The 20572-nt window shown below is 35.0% G+C and overlaps 1 protein-coding gene across 1 annotated transcript in view; it reads right to left on the reverse strand.

Annotated features, from left to right (window-relative positions):
• Positions 1 to 20572, reverse strand: part of TTN (titin) — a 274143-nt gene that overhangs the window by 150989 nt on the left and 102582 nt on the right. The window contains exons 100-128 of the mRNA XM_008567052.1: positions 20420 to 20512; positions 20014 to 20299; positions 19046 to 19229; positions 18744 to 18833; positions 18382 to 18649; positions 18020 to 18280; positions 16075 to 16284; positions 15804 to 15881; positions 15679 to 15705; positions 15173 to 15232; positions 14785 to 14868; positions 13050 to 13124; positions 12041 to 12085; positions 10550 to 10954; positions 10023 to 10082; positions 9553 to 9630; positions 9310 to 9387; positions 8628 to 8714; positions 8321 to 8401; positions 7189 to 7272; positions 6707 to 6790; positions 4367 to 4450; positions 4067 to 4147; positions 3846 to 3926; positions 3589 to 3672; positions 3232 to 3333; positions 2553 to 2669; positions 296 to 376; positions 31 to 108 (exon numbers count right to left, since the gene is read on the reverse strand). Of these exons, the coding sequence (XP_008565274.1) occupies positions 31 to 108; positions 296 to 376; positions 2553 to 2669; positions 3232 to 3333; positions 3589 to 3672; positions 3846 to 3926; positions 4067 to 4147; positions 4367 to 4450; positions 6707 to 6790; positions 7189 to 7272; positions 8321 to 8401; positions 8628 to 8714; positions 9310 to 9387; positions 9553 to 9630; positions 10023 to 10082; positions 10550 to 10954; positions 12041 to 12085; positions 13050 to 13124; positions 14785 to 14868; positions 15173 to 15232; positions 15679 to 15705; positions 15804 to 15881; positions 16075 to 16284; positions 18020 to 18280; positions 18382 to 18649; positions 18744 to 18833; positions 19046 to 19229; positions 20014 to 20299; positions 20420 to 20512 (3426 nt within the window). The remainder of the gene's footprint in view (positions 1 to 30; positions 109 to 295; positions 377 to 2552; positions 2670 to 3231; positions 3334 to 3588; positions 3673 to 3845; positions 3927 to 4066; positions 4148 to 4366; positions 4451 to 6706; positions 6791 to 7188; positions 7273 to 8320; positions 8402 to 8627; positions 8715 to 9309; positions 9388 to 9552; positions 9631 to 10022; positions 10083 to 10549; positions 10955 to 12040; positions 12086 to 13049; positions 13125 to 14784; positions 14869 to 15172; positions 15233 to 15678; positions 15706 to 15803; positions 15882 to 16074; positions 16285 to 18019; positions 18281 to 18381; positions 18650 to 18743; positions 18834 to 19045; positions 19230 to 20013; positions 20300 to 20419; positions 20513 to 20572) is intronic.

The raw sequence follows: 20572 nt of genomic DNA on the forward strand, positions 1-20572 counted from the left end.
GTTATCACATTTCTTTGAAAGAAATTGTACCTTTAGCTGGTGGAGGCTCCTCTATTTTAGCAGGAACTTTTGGTTTTGGTATAATTTTCTTCTCATGCTTCTCAGGCACTTGAAAAGATCATAAAATACAATTGTAGAAATGTCCAGATTTCTTTTCAATAAAAATGCAAGGAACCTTTTTATTAGACATGATATTTATCAGCATTTGCGATACAGATGATAAGTTAGCTACAAGAGGGCACAAAGATGGGACAAGCCAACGTAGGGATAAAACTAATTTAAGAGTCGGTTATACCTTTGGCTGGTTCAGCTTCCACTCTCTTAGAAATAATGTGCAGCTTTTCTTCTACAACATATTCCTCAGGCTCTTCCATCACTTTAAAAACATCAATTTTAAAGAGGATAAATTGTAGTGTTTTTCGTGTTTAATTTTAGTTATAATTTATCACTTCAAGGAATAATAAAAATAACAGAAGTTTAACACTTGCCAAATATCCGATTGTTCCCATTTAAAATACTCAAAGAACATTTTAATCAAAGCATATGCCTTAATGAAGAATATGGGAAATATGTTTTATTAATTTAATTTTCAAGTGTATCATAAAGACAACAATGCTTATATTCACAGGAAGACCAGGACAAGTACAAGACGAAAAAACCAATTCTAGTGGCTAAATGAACAAGAACACATGAATTTGAAAATAAGTTTCAAAAATAACAGAACACTCTAAATATGAAGGTAGCAGGGCAGAAACATATATTTGAGTATTTAAAAGTGAATTACAAGATATTTAATTTTTTTTCCAGTTTTGTAGGGCAGATGTGGTAGAAGAGAGAAGACTTCTCATGATTTTTGAGCCTATATTTGTAAAGTTAATTATAGAATGGAAAGGGCTAACTAAAAAGACATCTGCACTTTACACTGAAAGCAAACCTAATGGGCCACCCATCTTTTCACTAAAACTTTTGGGACCAATGAAAACATAAGAATATCATAGAGTGTCTCTCCTTTTAACTCTCTTAGAACTTTAGTCTGAAGTACTGAAGGCACTTGATAACATATACTGTCAATCAGACCCATACAATGAGACTTTCTTTATGCATATGTTATGTCTGGTTTTCTAAACATTTCTAGAAGGAATGTGGCCCTCTTCAAATCCACCAGTCTCCTGACTTATGCCCAGCACCATGGCCTCTTCCAGGAAGCACAGCTGAACCAGTAAGCTTCCTCTTAAGAGTCACGTCCCATATTGCTCCATTCCAAGACATTCTATTAAGACTGCACATTTTGGGTTTCACATAGACTTTTCTTCCAAATGAAGACAGCGGGCTAGGGGAACCACCATTAGCCAGAGATCTACTGAGGGCATCTAAATGTACTACAATTATACTTATCTTCTCATTGGGAAGAGAGTTAATTTGTTAAGAAACACTGATTTCCCTTTAAAGAAGAGTTACATAAGAAACGTCCTAGGAAAGTTTTTTTGGATATATTGCTTTGACTGGAATTCTGGATTTGGGCAGGAAACCTAGTGGTGTCTTAATTCATTGAAATTAAGTTTAGTTTAAATAAAGTTTGTCAGTTCGATCCTTAAGAAATGATAAAGAACTAGTATTATAGGTAACGGGAACATCTGAATAACAAAGTCAGTCTGATCAGAGATACGTAATTGTTTTCTCCATATGTGAAATACAAGAAAGCCCTATGTGTTCAGTGTTTCAGACTCAGAAATACGGCCTTGACTTCTGGAGTGTAATGAGGTAATATATTCTCTTGTTCATTTTTAAACTGTGAGTCAGGAAACTTAGTGATTTGTGCAATCAATTTAATGGGATGTGACTTGCATTTTTTAAGTGAATAGAAAAGAATAGGATAGAGTAGAGTAAAATAGAACAGAATAGTATAGAGTAGAATAGAATAAAATAGATTGAAGTATATCACATTGTAAGGGTAAATATTGTTTAATAAACTTTGTTTCAGATATGTGTGTTGTAAAATAGAACAGAATAGTATAGAGTAGAATAGAATAAAATAGATTGAAGTATATCACATTATAAGGGTAAATATTGTTTAATAAACTTTGTTTCAGATATGTGTGTTTGTGTGTGTGCACTCACATACTTGTGTGTGGAGTTAATAATATAAAATATATTACTGTCTGTGGATTATGGTTAAAAAAATGTTTGAGAAATACTGTTTAGACATTAGACTGCCAAGGTGAAGTTTATGCTAGGCCACTATGCTGAAGCCAAGCCCTCTCTAATGAAAGGATATATGTATATGGAGATACCTGCCCCCATTCATTACATATAAGTATGAATCCATTTCCATATAGCCATGGAAGAAGGAAAGGACAAGAAGTATCTTGGGTGTTTAGTTTTGTGTAATGCTCCCGAATCTTGTGTTTTGAGTAAGAGATACATCTAATGAGGTCAGTAGATGTTTACTGAATTTGTGCCACTTTTTTATTAGTCTGATAAACAATCTGTGAAAGAAAACGTTTCATCAAGACTCCAGGTCATCTCCAGCTTTTTTTTTTTGCATTGTTTACCTTCATATTCTGTAATCTCCACTTCCTCCTCCTCCTCCCCTCTTTCCTCTTCTCTGTAAACTGAAACGGACACTCGTTCCTCTTCTTCTGAATAACTCCATTCCTCCTCTGCAGATATTTTAAAAGATAAGGTTTAATTAAAATTCGGCCTGCTGAAGTACTGGTAACAGCCATGAGTTCACTCCAGATGGATAATGGTTCTGCTTAGAGCATAGCTTCACAGTACTTCACAACAAGAAGGTGGGGAGCTGACGCCAGATGAAGGGACAGGACAGCCCAAGACTGAGAAGGATATTCGAATTATGCCCAAATAATGGTTCTGCTTAGAGCATAGCTTCACAGTACTTCACAACAAGAAGGTGGGGAGCTGACTCCAGATGAAGGGACAGGACAGCCCAAGACTGAGAAGGATATTCGAATTATGCCCAAGTGTGGCCACTTTCAAAGTTATTACATTTTCAGCACCCCATTCACTTTTTTAGAATGATTCAAGACCAATGTAGACACAAAAGACTCAGTCCCAGAAGGCTACAACAGACAGACATATTCTGTCATACCAATATTAGGGGAAATGACTGATAAGGACAAGTTCTATGGGAAGCATTCACAACTGGAAAGAAGAAAAGACTTCGAGGAGACACACACAAACTCCTTGTGCCTCTCACTTCTGATTATATACCTTCATGCCGCATGACTTCCACTCTTTGAGGAACTGTGACGGATAGCTTTTCTCCAGCAACAAATCTTTTTTCTTCTACGACAGTTTTCTTGGAAACTTCAGCTTGAAAAAGCATTAAGGTTGAAGTTTTAAAATTGAGAATTTTTGACAAATCTCTCTCCTTAGAGATTGGGGAAGATTTGCACAGCACAACACTTTGGTTAGTAACACGAGAAAACAAGTCGTATATCACGAGTAAATACACACAGAAGTTCTACCAGAAGCAAGACAGAGGGTCGGGACAGGAAGAGACCAGACAGAAAGAGCAAGAATTCACAGGCTAAAAGATTTTTGTCAGAGGATTGGGACAAATCCTACCTCGGGGAGGAGGAGCTTTCTTAGTGACAGGAACTGGCACTGGAACTTTCTCCTCTGGAACACGTTTCTTAGGCAGAGCTAGCACTTTAGAAATATTAGGTACTTTTAGAACTTCAATTTATCTCATTGAAGCCCAACACAAAACACAGATATACACCCACAGTGCACTCGTATCACGAAACTAACAAAATTATTGCTTGGCTTGGAACATAATATTATATATAAAGGTGGTTCTTGAAAAGATGGAGAGACAATACCTTTTGGTGGTGGAGCTTCTTCCTCTCTTTGAGGAACAGGTCTTTTTACTTCGGGAACTTTCTTCTTTGGTATTTCTGGCACTTAAAGGATAGTATAATTTTAAAATTCTCAAAAAGGCAAAAATAAATGAACAACATAGAACTGGCGGGACCATTAAAGAAGACATGCAATTAAAGAAGCTTGGAGAGACAGGTTATTTCATGGAAATGGGATTAAGTACCTGCTGGTGGTGGAGATTCCTCTCTTTGAGTAACAATGGTTATTTCTTCTTCTGTGATAACTCTCTTCTGTACTTCAGGAACTTGAAAAGACATTTTAAGAATTGACTTTATATTTTTTAAAGTAGTTAATGTACAGTTATCTTGTAAGAAAGTAGACACGTGGACAGACACTTTTGTTGAATTCTCACTCACCATAAAACATTCATTTTGAATTAAACTAATTCAATTAACAGACAAACACAAAATGTTTGCACTCAGGACATGAAAATAGGGCTTCTGTACTAAGCAAGTCACTGTACCTTTAGGTGGAGGAGCTTCCTTTTTCTTTGCAACAGGAACAGGAATCTTTTCTTCAGGAACAGGTTTCTTTGACACCTCTGGGACTTAAAGTTTTTAAAACAAAAAGTTACTTCAGACATATATCACTTTTATGAATGGATATAGGCATGTACATAAATATTTATATAGTTTGTCAGTGGTGTTATAGATTATGCATCAGCAAAATAATGTGGAAAATTAAATTATAAATGTTATAAAGATCACAATATAATAAATGTCACAAATAATGTTTTAGAAGCATTTAGACAATTAAAAATGAAGTATGTAACAGAAGGACGTATACAGAATTCATCCTGTATTTATTTATGTATTGATATGCTTTGCTAAAAACAAATTAGTCAGTGATTACCCAAACAATATAGAGTGTAGATATAGTACGTAGAAAAACCTCTCTAAGCTTTGTATTAAGAAATGGAGAACAGAGTGGGTTTAATTTGTCTAAGACTATTTTAGACAAAGAAGTCTTAGAATAGTTGTATGTATATAATTTACTTCCCCCCTGCCCCATTTTTCTTCTGATTTATTTTTTTTTCTGGTGTGCCTCTAATGTATTCAAACCTCAGGAGAGTCTTAGAATAGTTGTATGTATATAATTTACTTCCCCCCTGCCCCATTTTTCTTCTGATTTTTTTTTTTTTTTCTGGTGTGCCTCTAATGTATTCAAACCTCAGGAAACACTTATTCTAGAGTAGGTCTCTCAATCTGATACCCATATGTCAATAGCTTTGGTGAGTTCTTTGTGCAAAATTTTGTGGGTATGTGCATATGTGCTTTTCTCTAAGAGGCTCCATAATTTTTCAACAGTGTCTCTGACCCAGAAAAGGTTTACGGTGGGTTTAATCTATCTATTCTAAGCATTGGTGATGCTGACTTTTTAATTGGAAGATGAATTTTAACAGCCTGAATTATTGTCAATAATTGTTCCCATTTTAAATAACATATTGGCAGCTTTTGTGAAATGCTGAACCTCTACACTTGCGTTTGTAATATCTTGGTGTAATTATATAAATACACATTTATATATGTATATACTATGTTATATATTCATGCAGTGTTTATTGATAAATACAGTTTACTATGTGCATTTGTTTTTATGGATAAATGAGAGATACCTCTGTGTTTCCTTCAGGTATGATCGAGTACCTTTGTTATTAGTATCAGTTTTACTAATATGACTTTTGTATGTAATGATTAGATAATCAAAACTCATTTTTTAATCATTTGATTAAAAACAAAAAAACCTCCAGAATTCGGAAAGAGTCAAAAGCCAAAAAAGGGAAGGCAGATTGAAACATTGGGAAATCAGGTAAAAGGCAACACTATTCAAAATGTATGATTTCATAGTCGTGTTTCTCCTAAACTGGATGATGTCAAATTCTGGCTGAGCCTCTCTATAACTGACCAGATGTGTGCAGTTGTGGCTTCCCTGCCTCAATAACGTAGTGTCTCTTATCACCAACCTCCCCCCTCCCCAAATAAACAAAGCAAGGGATTAACAATAAAACACAGCAGCACATGTGAATTCAAACATACCTATGTGAAAGACACTCTAATTTGATAATTGCAACATTTATGGCAAATACTGAAGTTCAATAAATGTCTCAACAAACATGGTAAAAGTAAATGTCAAAAATCTATATGTTCCTCTTTGTCGAAGACTTGCCATTACCAACTTTTAAAAGAGTGGCAGTTATGAGCGGTACTGTGGACATCTTCGTCTAGTCGGCACTCGGTTCTGCCAAACACTCCGGGTGTCACGGCCTGCCTCCATCTCTTCACAACTCACTAAGGTGTTTTTTTTTTTTCGTGTCCGGCAACGGATCGCAACCCTCAGTGTCACGCCCGTACCGGACCGGGACCGGCAACGGGATCGCAACCCTAGGCGTTGCTCCCACACCTCGCTCAGCCACACTGTAGCAGTGCGCCACCGGGCCGGCCCTCTCACTAAGGTGTTTTTATTAACAAAAAGTATAGGAGGGGCGAAAGAGTTTTTTCTAGAAACATGTCTGTAGAAGAAGAGTTCCACAAATATTTCTTTCTCAGAAAGATATTAAAAATTTAAGATGGCAGTTTGGTAGCCTTACTTCTTTTAATAACGCTTTTTGGTGGTGCCTTAGGAATATTCAGTATCATAAATAATTTATGTCAAGAGTACAGCCCCAAAGCTGACAAACATTAAAAATACAAGAAGCATGGAAAAGAGACGAAATAGAAAGACAGCATAGTACACACAAAGACAGCATAAAGCAAAGGGCTGGCATTTGGGGCAAGGGGTCTTCCCATCCTCAGTTCTGGTATACCTTTTGGTGGAGCAGCAGGTTCCTTCTTAGGTACAGGAACTGGCTTTTTCTCCTCTGGCACAGGCTTCTTGGGAACCTCAGGCACTTTAAAAATATCATTGTTGAAGCAGTGTTGAATATTCTAGTCTCCTTCTGAGACATTTAAGATTACATTAAAGCATAAATTCTCAGTAAGAGTATAAGAATTAGCAAGTAAGGTAATATGCTCTACTTGTGATAGAAATAAATGCTAAATACATCGATACCACATAGACATTACATACATTACATGAAGCAGACAAAGACCCAGTTGGCATGGTCTGGAATCTGAAAGTGTTACTGATACATGTATAACACATTACCACAAATTAATGAAATCCACATACAGAATTAAATACATTACAGATGGTTTACAGATGCTATTTCTTTGATACACAGATCTCATAGAAAAAGATACAAGAAGACAGATGCTAAGAATTATTTTTTCGAAAGTATTATTCTACCTTTGACTGCTGGGGGTTCCACTTTTTTAGGGACAGGAACAGGGATCACTTCTTCTGGAACTGGTTTCTTAGGTGGCTCAGGGACTTTAAAAGAAATGTGCCGTTTTTGAGCAATTGTGCATTTTGACAAGGCATACGTTGCAAGACAGAGTTAAAATAAAAAGCAGACATCCTCTTTCACACCAATTGAATGCAAGAAAACTATGCATTAGAAACAAGGGTAAATGTAGATGGCCAAATGGCTAATTAGAAAATGTAATTTCTATCACCTTCAACTTCAGGAGCCTCTGCTTTCTCAGGAACAGGAAAGCACTCCCCTTCCTCACAGGTGTCAGTGCCTGCCTGTTCCTGAGACCACCTTTTCTCAAATATCAGTAACTGTGAAGATAATTTTCTAGCAACTTTACTTGTACAAGGCAGTTGCATTAGATCAATTTCATTAGATTGTATTAAATATTGTTTGTATCTTAAATGTTTAACAATTTGGCTGCGGGGGGGCTGGGGTGCCGGAACCTTAATTGATAGTGGTTGCCAACTTCTGATTTCCATGGTGGTGTAAATACTCCCACCCTGGCTACCAATGTGATATCACTGTTGTGGACTTGGAAGAGATGTGCAGTAGCACATTATATAGTATTTCCACTGCACAGGTACAACATATGGAAGCGACCTCAGAAACATAGATAATAGTAAAATGCAGTAAAATAGGAAGCAACGAGTTTTGCGTATTTATTAATATTTTAAAAAATATAATTTATTTAAGTGTAAGCTTACATAATTTAATTTTTAATAATGGTTGTGTTAATCCACCGGCTGGCAAAATTCCCGAAAATTAAACCACATGCACTGGTGAGCTGGTATGCACTGGCTCCAGGACATTGTATTTGCAAATAGCTGGTCACTAGAATGTGAGCTCCCTGCGGCAGGGAAGAGAGCCTGCCATAACTTCCATTTCTCTCTCCTGTGCCTTCCTCAGGGTCTTCCTATCGCTCCACAACGTCTTTCGTGCATAGTGGCTATAGGTCTGCTGACCATGCGACTAAATCTATTATTTGGTATTAACAGTCAGATGTTTACCATAGAATTTAAACCAACTCTTAAAAGATTTCAAAGTAGAATGAATTACTAATACCTTTAGGTGGTGGCTCGATCTTTTTGGAAACAGCAACATGAATTTTCTCTTCAGCGATAGTTTTCTTTTGTACCTCGGGGACTTTAAAAAATGGACATTTTAATCATTGAGATGCCATGTTATGGATGGTTATAATTTACAAGAATACCAAAATAAATTAAAACAGAGACAAACATTAAATGAAAAGATGAAAGAATTATAAGGAGGCAGAAATGCCTGTGTAATCACAAATTCAATAAGAAGAGGGATAAAAATTCCATCTAAAAACCCTTCCATCTGAGTTCCCAAATTCCAATTTGCCTTATACCTGTGACTGACACCTCTTCCTCTGTGTGAGAAGCAAAGAACGTCTTTTCTTCTGAAATAACCATCTTCTTTGTATGCACAGCTGGTACTTTAAAGAAAGTATTTCACATTAATATTTCTTTTTCTAGGGCAAGACATCAGATTGAACACATAGATCATACACTATACTTATGTCTTTAGACACAGAATGAGTGGGTTAAGATGATAGCTTGAGAACAAATTCAGTATTGACAAGAAAACAAATCATGCTTTGATTTATAGAGACAAACAACTCATGCAGCCTTTATCAAACATTATTAAATGAGAATCAAATAGACACAACTTCTTCACACACAATGCGGTGCTTTTTCAAATCCATTAGGGTCTATTCACATAAATGAGAGGATGGGGAATATTATATGCTATGGAATGCATTGGATGGTAAAGTTAGAAGACTACTCATTAAACACAAAAGCTTCCTTAAATTAAAAAATATGTAATTTTTAAGCAAAACTAAAAACAAAATAGAGAATGTTATTATTTACTTAAATTATATGTATGTACAACTCAACATAAAATGTGTATTATATAAAAATGTGCTTTTTTGGGCGGTGATTTGTGAACTATTTAGCAATATATGTATACATATCCATATGCATAAATAAAAATTTTAAAACTTGTAGCTGAAAGACAAAGATGTATACCTTTCACTTCAATAACTTCTTCCTGTACTGGAGTCCGGGAAGGTTTTTGTGGAACAATCTTCTTTGAAACTTCGGGTACTTTAAAAATATGTACAAATATATTTGTATTGTGAAGAATATTGCTTTGCACAAAATTTAAAAATATTTTAGTTTAATGATTATATAAGTAACTAACACATGAGTATATATTAGTAAACACACTACTTGTGTATACTGTACTAGAAATGCTTTAAATGATAATACCTTTAGTGACTTGAACTTTTTCTTCCTCCATTCTTCGAGCAGTCTTTTCAATTTTTTCAACTACTGGCTTCTTTACAACTGCAAGCATTTTAAAGAAATTGCAGTACTTTTAGACTTTCTATTAAAATTCTCTCTCTCTCTCTCTCTATGCATACATATATACACATAAACATGCATACGTATGAATAATTTTTTTTAGAGAGAGACAAGTTTGGTGCTCTAAACTTTAAGCACAAGTTTCTCTGCTTGACATATTTTGGTGATATGTATTTTAAATTTACTATAACAATCATTTTTTTTCATTAAATGAATTAGATGTAAATTCTTAAGAAAAAAATTCATTGATACAACAAAGCTTAGAGAAGAAGTTGTGCCTATTGGATTGAACTGGTGATTTATGCAGCTTTGCCAAGCAAGCCATGATAATGAGGTTGATGCTCTGATCTGTTTAAATAATTCCAATGACATACCTTTAGGAGGAGGTGCTTTCTTTTCAGGCACTTTTGCTGGAATTTTTCTCTCATGTGATTCTTTAATAAAAACACAGGAATAAGAAGCAATGCTTAGGTAGACAAGTTCTAACAGGTTGTATTAATTGCAAATGAGGTAAGTTAAGGATAGTATATAGTTGTGTGAGGGATTGTATTTGGGATCGATATTGCTAACATCATTCCTAGTGCTGGGTTTGGAAACAGATCAAGCAGACATGCAGCAAGGCAGTGAAAGTAAAACTTGAATTTCTGCATTAGAAAACAGCACTTGGAATTTAGTCTTAGTAATGGGACTAAATGATTCAGTTTATAATGTCAAAGCATGAAAGTAAGTTGGAAGAAAATGACTTAAAGACTAAGTTTGTAAAAGTTTCTAATCAAAAAAATCTAAATTATCATTTCATTTATTTCATATGAATTGCAAATCAGATTTACAACACTGAAAATATAATGAACTGAACAAAAATGAGGAAAAGAGGGGGTAATGTCGCCCAGTTGATACAGACCTTCGTAGATCTCCTTTTGAACTTGGATCACTTCTCTTTCTTTGTACGCTTCCTCCCACTCCTCCTCCCCTTCGTCATAACCTTCCTCTCTTTCATAGTATTCTTGACCTTCTTCGAAATCTTCTTCCCATTCCTCGTGAACTTCCCTTTTAGCTTCTACCCTGGTTTCTTCGTACTCTTCCTCTGGCTCTTCATAATAAGGTTCTTCAAACGGCTCCGTGTACGGCTCCACTTCCAGTTCATCATAAGGTTCCTCCAAAGATTCTATGTAAACTTGCCTCTCTTCGTAGACTGCTTGCTTTCTCTCGTACACAGCTTCTTTCTCTTTCTGAACCTCTTTCTTTCTGGTTATGGTTGTTATTTTTACTTCTTCAGCCTTAGAGGACACATCAATAATTTCAGGAGCTGGAGGGAAGAAAGGAAGGAAGGAAAATAGAAAGAAAATATTAACATATTAATTAAATCTACTAAACTGCTTCACTCAATGGAAATTTATGTAGTCAAACAATGTCAGTATCTCAGATCTCAGTACTATATTGATAATTTGTGATTTTTTTTTTTTTTTTTGTATTGATTCCATTTAAATTTTTGGCTATGGAACACAATAGAGTATGAAGATGCACTCTACTCTTGATATGAGGATTTTTCCAGTGTGAAAAAATATGAATTCAATAAATATTATCAAATGGACGCAACTTCCATTGTTCTATGACAGTTCCAGTTGGCAGAACCCCTAGTTTCTTCCCATGTAATATTTTAATATTTGATAATTTTATGGAATTTATATTTAATGTTTCTGCAGTTAACCTTTTTTAAAAGTTCCAGTTATTCTTTCAAACACATTTCTAATTTTAAACCTATATTTTTGACCATGGAATATAACATTTTAGTCAGTTGTATAAAGACAACATTTAAAACTATGCAACCAAATCAATTAGTTCCTTTTATTGAACAGATTTATTGAACAGATTTTAAAAGATCTTTAAGACTATCATCATTTATATGATCCTTAACATTGTAATAACTACGATTAAAAAAATAAGGGATGGCCTCTCTGTTTCTAGTCTTCACTTTTTTCCCTGTGGTCATTGCACAAAGGTAGCATGAACATCTGCCTGGGTTTCCTTTCCTGGGATAGGAGCAATATGAAATAACCATCACTTCTAATGCCAATTTGAATTTAACAGAGGAAACTCTGTAACTTTACAATAAGCTGGAAGCCTAATATTTAAAAATAAGAATAATGGGCCGAGCCCGTGGCGCACTTGGGGGAGTGCGGCGCGGGGAGCGCAGCAGCGCTCCCGCCGCGGGTTCGGATCCTATATAGGGATGACCGGTGCGCTCACAGCGCTCACTGGCTGAGCGTGGTGTGGCCGGTCTCAAAAAGGACAAAAATAAAATAAAATAAAAATAAAAATAAAAATAAATAGCCGAAATGCAAATCTCGAGAATACATAGAATAAAAATATTTAATAATTTCTTTTTACTTACCTTTTGCTGGAATTAAGGCAGTAGGAGGTGGGGGCTTGGCAATCTCTAGGACTTTAAAAACATAAAATGAATGTTTAGTTTTATGCATTGTTTTAGGATTATGCATTGTTTAATGTTTATTAATTCTGTGTATTATTGTTAGTCATTTCTATGATCTTTTCTAATTTGTATAATGCTTTTATAATTTTGAAATCTAGCTCGTTAGAAATGCTATGCCATATTAACCAAAAGTCAAAAAGTTTGATTCTAGTTTAGGTTGATTTAAAATAATTTAAATTAACATGAAACATGAAGACAATATTAATATGTCCCATGCTAAAAAATAACACGTTTGATTTTTTTCTGTTATTAAATAGAAAGTTTATGAAAACCCATGCTTTTTTGAGCTTCTTCTTATTCCATAACATTTAACAAATGGCTAGAAAAGTCTGAGTGATGAATGTCTTGTGCTCCTGGATTCTCCTTTTTTTAGGAGGTTGCTGTACTCTAATCTTGGTCTGTACTCTAATCTTAATATATAGCCTTCCAGGACATATTAAAAATCACAGTGACTTGAATTGATCCTCTTCAAAAAGGATTTTTTTCTGCAAATATTGACATTTAGATCAGGTAAACCAGGAAGGATCCTGAGTTGGGTTGGAGCAGCCTTTTGAAATTAGCACCGACCCTTGACTTTCTATTGGTGTGACTTGGTCAATACCAGCTGTTGGACTAGAAGGAAAGGACTTCTTTAAGTCACCATCCAGAGATAACAGCATTCTCTGGTGGTGTCATGGGGTGCCATGGGCAGACACAGACACAGAAGGACAGGAGAGAGGAAAGGGAGAAAAAAGAAAGTTGAGAAAGAGAGAGTGAGGACTGAGTAAAAGAGGATGAGAGTAGGTGAAGGGAGAGGCACCGTCTGTGGCTTTGAGCTCTTACCCTTCCCCACCCTACACTACTTAGGATTTAAAATTTTTAGCCAAGAGAAAAGCACGAAGACTGACTCTTCGTTAATTAATGATAATACCTTTAGGTGCTGGTGCCTCTTCTTTGGGCTTTGCAACAATTTTTTTGGTATCCTTCTTCACAGCCTTTTTGGTCACTAAAAAATAAATGTCAGATGTAAGTAACTAAAAGTTTTCAGGGAACTAGGAGGTTTACTGAAATATTTTATTTTTTTCACATGTTGACGGTAACAAGAGACTGCGCATATTATTGAAAGACAACTGTTTCAGAAAGATCTTGGACTAGAATGCAAAAAACATTGCTTTGGAGGGAGATAGACTATATATTGTGATCTCACGTGTTCACTGATTTTACGCCTGCTAAGGAGTTAGTTTCCAGAACATGGAAAGTGAATCTAGGTGATATCATAATAGAAAAGGGACATGTTTTCTTCTTTGCTTCTCTTAGATATGAACACTAAATTTGTCAGGAAGAAGAAGTAGATGAGTAAAATTAAAGTCTTATCTATGATATACTGTAGGAGTTTTCTTCCAGTGTTGCTGCTGTTATACCTTGATCACAGTCCCTAAGCATACTTGATTAAAGTCTCCAGCATCATGAGTAGATAACACTCTCTTTTAATTTTAAAAATATGATTTAACTTCTCCAGTTTCACAGTGAGCTAAGTTTCTCAGACTTAGCCATGTTCATACTAGCATTCAGAGAGCAAATCATTCATGAAGATAAATTATTATCCCTGATAAATAGAAATGCAAATCTAATTTACGATTTTTGGTTTTTGTTCCACCCAGCTATCATAGGTAGATGAAATATATTTAACTATGTTCATATAAGTTACAAAAATGCTTCTTTCTGTTACCAAGATTGTATTAGTTACAAAACTCAAAGTTTTTATTACTGAAGTTCCTCGGAGGCTAGCTGAAAAATAGCCCAAGCATTTGATATCAATTGTAGTCGGTATTAGGAGACTCACATGTCGAACCCTTAAAACTATACCAGTAGTATTGGCTTGGCTATGGCAAAACATGACTTTGACCTGAAGAATTTTTTCTGACCATGTTTAAAGAATCTGACAGCAATTCTAAGCTCCACATAACTCTAGCAAGTCTCAGGCCATGTGTTTAGTTGAGCAGCTTTGGGCACAAATAGTAAAATTTCTCTGTTGAAATATTTGAGAGGGTCAATCTCTGGCACATTGAAGACCTTCTTTTCGGTAAGCTCATGCCTTAGGTTCAAAAAAGAAAGAAAAAAAAGTCCAAAATGTTCTAAATTGTATTTTTTTGTAACAAAATGGTGATTTTTAAAGAGTAGTTAACATTGTAAATGAGAAAAAATATAGAGTTTGCAATTTGACTATGAACTAGTATGGTTTATTTCCATAAGCTTCACTAGAAACTGGTTCCATTATTTTTTTGCTACATGTAGTAGTTAGGAAAATATGAAACATAAAATTAATTTTCCATTAACATTTAAGGGATTCCATTAAAATAAAATATTTTAACACTAAGCATAGTATTTGTTTTGTCTTACGATTTTCAGAGTTTTAAGCATGTCTTACAGATTTAGTTACTTAATACTTATGAGGTTATTGCAAAAAGTCTGTGGAAAATAAAATTAAAAGATAATACGAATCTTTCCAAGAAATTTTTGAAGACTCCTCACTGAGGAAATAATTTACATTTTGAAAGGCAGTTCAACGTCTTGACCAGTAGAGGGCCAACACGTATTATTGAGCAACATTTTCTGGATCGGCCACAGTGAAATTCTATATTTTGACATTTAGGTAGATGACGTACCTTCAATACGTTTTGCTGGTGGTTTCTTTTCTTCAGGTGATGGTAGCAAAAGTGGGATAGGAGGAGCAACCACAGGAGGGATTTCTGAAGAAAATAAATTCCATCATTAGTAACATGTTTTAGTTTACTATTTTGTGTGAAGTATAGTGAAAAGTTTCATGCATTTCTTCCAGTACTTCAAAGGTATTACAGTACCTATTCATCAATCAGTACAAATAAAACTGGCATATAGTTGTAATTGTAACTACTCTTTTGCTTTGATTTTCAATTACACAGTGAAGAATAAGGTACAGAGGGTCTCACTATCTGATGTAATTTGGGCACTGGTAATTTCCTAGTGGTAGAATATTGCTGCTCCAAGCCCCGCTGTGGAGGTGCTGGGTCTTACCTTCTGGTGGTACTGCTCTGATGGGCATAGTCGGGATTGGAACTCTGGAGTCGGGAATGTCTGGAAAGGCACATGTAATGATAAGCACAGAGGAACTGAGAACACAGATATTACACAACTAAAACGTGTTTGATGGTCAGGCATTTCCAATGGCACAATCTAATATATAGACACAAAGATATCAGTATTCTTTTGTATGCAACCACACAGGCAAGTTTATTCCATACAAAAAAAATTTGTTTCATTCTATGGCCACACCATTTGGCATGATCTTAGGTATCAGGTCAGTGAGACCTTACTATCTCTAATTTCCTAAACTCACAAAGTTTAACATTTTATTATTTTACCAAAGATAATTTTACTGAATAATATTCTGACTGAATAATATTTTACTGAAAAGAGAAATAATTTTTTTATACATTTTAGCTTGGCTTCTGTTATTTCCAAAATTATGCCGAATTTATTGTAAGCAATGATTGCTTGAAACAAAACAAAACAAAACTTACCGGGAGGCTTCAGCTCAAGTTTAATTTCTGGAAAAAAAAAAAAAATTTTGTGTGTGTTTTGAATCATCTGGGCAGGCTACTCGTTTCGAAGACCACTGTGTGGTTTGCATGTGGTGTTTCCTCACCTTTGGTTGTTAAGTACAGTTCTGCGGTGCTTCTTGCTTCACCTCTTGGCTCCAGTCGAGCAATTACTGAATAGACACCTAAGGAGAAGAATCATCAAAATTTTGTTAACGCTTCTTTATTGAAATATATATGTGTGTTTATTTATAGTTGTCTTTTCTAAAGAAGTATTCTATATAGAATTACAGAGTATAAGTATATACAATGGTACAAATATATAAAAGAGATGAGGGTTAAATGATAAATTTACTGGAAAACTGTCAATGAAATTACCTTCATCATCTGGAGTCACATTGTGGATGGTCATATAATGGCAACGACCATCATTCCTAAAGTTGTATTTCTGGCTCTCAGTCAGTTCTGTTGGTCCTTTGTACCATGTTACAATTGCGTCATCAAAGGACACTTCACACTCAAAGGTGGCAGATTGATGCTCACTCACCACAATGTTCTGTATGCGCTTTGTAAACTGAATTGGTTCAGCTGTTTAAATACAAGGAGAGTTCAGAGTTAGATCGTGTAGAGAGGAATCTCTTTTACTGCGTTTTTCTCTCAAATATTTAAAATCTCCATCTTTTAATCCAATTGTAAAATAGAAGAAAAAGTCCAAAAGTGCAAAAGAAAATGTTTCTGTTCACATTAATAATAAAAAATTATGCCAGTTCTTTAGAGTATTCCTGCAGGATTTGTGGAGGAAAGTATAAAGAAATCTCTAAGAGTCCTTAAAATATTTATGTGAAGGAAATATTAAAGGGAGCTTATAACCCAAAAGTCAAATTAGGTTTTTTAAAATGTTACTAAAATGGCAGGTTCATAATAAAGGGTACATAAACTTAGTGTTACTTTACAATTTATTCCTCTGTGAAATTATTTTTTGCCCCAGTAAAATAATTCTTGCTATTCAGGATCTAGAATTGTTTATCTAATACGTAAACTTTCCCTGTGAAATCATTTTCAATTCAATAGAAATCTGCACTTCTAAATTTCAAAGAATGTTTTTTAGAGTTCTGAAACCTGCTTTTTTTTTTTTTTTTGTCTTTTTCATGACCGGTAAGGGGATCGCAACCCTTGGTGTGGTGTCGCCCGCACCGCGCTCAGCCAGTGAGCGCACCGGCCAGTCCTATATAGGATCCGAACCCGCGGCGGGAGCGTCGCTGTGCTCCCAGCGCCTCACTCTCCCGAGTACACTACAGGGCCGGCCCTGAAACCTGCTTTTTAAGCACATATGTGCACACCCAAAGGAGTCAACCCTCACTGTGAATAGCTGAAGTGTTTTCTAGGAAAATGAACTGGAGTGAGGGGGCCTTCTTCCAAATTTTTTCTAGGAATCTGGAATTACATATACAACAGTACCGTGAACATCTTAGAAATCATGGTACTCTGTTGAGCTTTTTTATTGAGGAATTACATTTAAAATATTCAATCATTTAAAAAATCATTAGCACTTTCAACTGGACCCTTTAATTTGAAAACTATTTAAAATTTTTGAACTTTGAAATACAACTAGGCATTGATATTCATTGTAAAGTAAGTCAGACAAGTTGAAATGCTTATATAAATAAGATGTCATATAGTTGTGTCTCAACAACTAAAAACGGGCACCAACAACTGGGAGTAGAGGCTATCAGTGTAGCCAAAATTTTTCTCAGTACAGTTTGAAGGTGTCTTTGGAAAATGCATACACTCAAACAATTAGGAAACAAATACTGTTGCTCCTAAATTGTGAGGTTTCACTTAATTTCAGAGATACAGGAAGTTGGAATATGATCCTCACATGAAAAATAGCTGCTAATCACACACCATATATGTTATTAATTTTATATATAAAATTTCAAACAAAGTCAGAGTTAGTCCTATAAACAAAATATCAATTGCTAGCCAATCCTCTAGATTTTCAGCTATGATATTTTGTCCTTTCCAAGATTTCTGTTTTGGGATCAGAATCACAGATATGAGAATTATGGAATTCAGACTTTAAACATAATTAACTGTTAAAAAGTCATGTTTTAGTAAGAGAACTATGCAAAAGAACTGGCACTTATTTGAATATGTCCCTTTTGATTCAGTATGAATTTTGAGATGTGAGTAAATGCTTTGGGAAATGAGAACACACAAGCACTGCAGAATATGTTCACTGGCAGGATCACAGGGGTACTGAACAACATTTGCCATTGACCGATGCTGTATACAATACCTCCATCTGCAGTCTTTGACCCACCTTCAATTCTGAGCTCTGCTGAAGTTTCAAGGTCTTCATATTTGCAGGTGTACTGACCCTGGTCCTCTGCTCGAACGTCTGCAATGGTCAGTTTGTGGACTTTGTGTTCCACTTCTGTTTTATGTCGACCTTGGGGCTTAAGGATTCTGCCATTTCTGAACCATTCAGATTTTACATTTGGCACAGAAAATTGGCATGTCATGGTGCAAGTCTGGCCTTCTTTCAAAGTAACATCCTGAAGATGCCGTTCCCAAGCAGGCTCTGTTCATGTGATACAATGGACATTTTGTTTAATATCACGTGCAGATGTGCTCAATAGTAATTTAATCTCACAAGTTTTTTATAATCCATTTCTAACTTACCAATTACAGTTAGTTTAGCACTAGCAATGTGTGGACCACAAACCAATCTATAATTGCCCTGATCTTTAAGTTGACAGTTTTTGACTCTGAGTGTATGTCGATCACCATCAATGCTTATTTCAAATTTATCACTGGGTTCCAGTTTTTGAGTCCCTTTGTACCATGAGAGCTTGATTTCTGGATAATTAATCTTAATGTCAATTTCAAAGATAGCATCATTATCTTTCAAAACTGTCTGATTTTCAATATCCTTGATCAGAGTGACAGGCTAGAAGATAAGGAATTAAAACACATTAGTTACTTCTTCCCTTATAATTCCCAATAATAATTGTTCACTTTATTATCAGCATGATTCATTTTACCTCTGTCTGTGACAGCCTTTGCTGAATAAATGATACAAGTTCCTCAAACTCCTTTTCCTCCTTCTCCGACTTCTCTATTTCCTCAATTTCCTGAGGAGAGAGAGAGGGAAATAAAAGCATTACACATGAAACAAAATTTGAATTAGAAGATGCATAACTATATTGAACTTCCATTCTTGATGCTGTTTGGGTTATATTAAATGATCTCATATATCTGTAGCGTTCTGTTAATTCAAAGAGGATATGTTAGATATTTCAAATGTGGATTGTTTTAGGTTAATGCTACATCCGAAGGATCATACCAATCTATGTGTCTCTTCTTCTTGACTCAGCTTTAATAGTTCAAATGCTTGAAGGAGACCCCGGAAGTCAGTGATTCCATACATGCGGGCATATTTTTCATATTCTTTAGGATCAACATTTTTGAGAAGTTCCATGATATCAATTTCCTCTTCTTCTCCAGATCCTTTCTTTAAGACTGGAACTCTAAATGAAATAAGAAATAAAAATAAACAACCTGTCTTCTATTTATTTTGAACTGTTTATCATCATTTAAAGATTGTGATGTCATTGAGTTTTTTTTCTCTCTCAAAGAACAGCTCTGTGTTTTTATTCAATAAATATTAATTTTACCACATTAGCTGTGAAACAATTTAAAAATGTGCATTTGGAGATGGAATGGATTAAGATCAGATAGATCATTCTCACAAAAGTACAGAAATTCAATCTTTTCAAAGACTTTAAGAAAGGAAAGAACAATAGAAGCATTTCTGTAAACTTTACAACCAGAGAGCCTCATTGAAGAATTACAATATCAGGAAAAATAACAGCAGCAATGGAAAACTTTAACAATGGATAAAATCACAGATCATGGAAAAAAGGTGTGGAAATTGAATGTTGTTATATGTTTTAAAAAGTATTAAAATTATTGGTAATTAAGGAAAATGTTTTAAAAAGTTGATCTAAAAAATGATTCATAGCATAAGAAATCATATATTTAAACAAAAAATTCATACTTAGACACACATAATACTAGAGCTTCTCTACAGACCTTTTTGTTTAAAATCTTAAAAATTCACCTCATTCTTAAAGCTTTCTCATGATAATTCGGAATTGATCCTGATGAACCATTAACTTCCACCCAAATGTGCATTTACATATGTTTCTGTTAAAATGTCTATACGCTTATGTTCTTTAACAATTTGAATCTTGTTGGAGAAATTCCTTTTGTGAATGGAAAATTACCATATGTGGTTGTTATTGAACTTACTTTTTCAGCATTGCTCTAAGATCACCTTCAATTTTTTCTTGTTTCTTCCTTTCATCCACCTGCAGGTTAACGTTACTTTCAATTTCGCCATGTTTGTTAAATGCGACACATCGATATAAGCCAGAATCAGTTTTTGTGGTGTCTCTAATTTCCAGCTTTGCTTCATCACCTTTTTGGTGGATAAAAATGCGACCTCCTTGATTCAGTTGTCTCCACTTCCCTTTTGTCCATTTAACATTTGGGATTGGATCGCCTCCAACTTTTGCAATGAATGTCGCAGTGGTTTCTAAGGAGTAATAAGAGCAAGTGAATAAAAACCTTAATTTTCCTGCATTGGTTCTTCCAAAATTAAATCCTTAGGAAATGGTACAAGACAGGCAAAGACATCCTTTCACAATGTACTTACTTTCTACAACTCTGATACTCTGAGGTTCTGATACGAAAAAGAGTCTCCCATCTATTACTGCTTTCTTAGCTGCTGGGACTGCAACTGGTTTGTCTGAAAAAACACATTTACATGTTCTGTTATTACAATTACCTCAGAATGTTCCTCTATGCA

Source organism: Galeopterus variegatus, unplaced genomic scaffold, assembly GCF_000696425.1.
Source record: "Galeopterus variegatus unplaced genomic scaffold, G_variegatus-3.0.2 Scaffold287, whole genome shotgun sequence".
NCBI classification, from domain to species: Eukaryota; Metazoa; Chordata; class Mammalia; order Dermoptera; family Cynocephalidae; genus Galeopterus; species Galeopterus variegatus.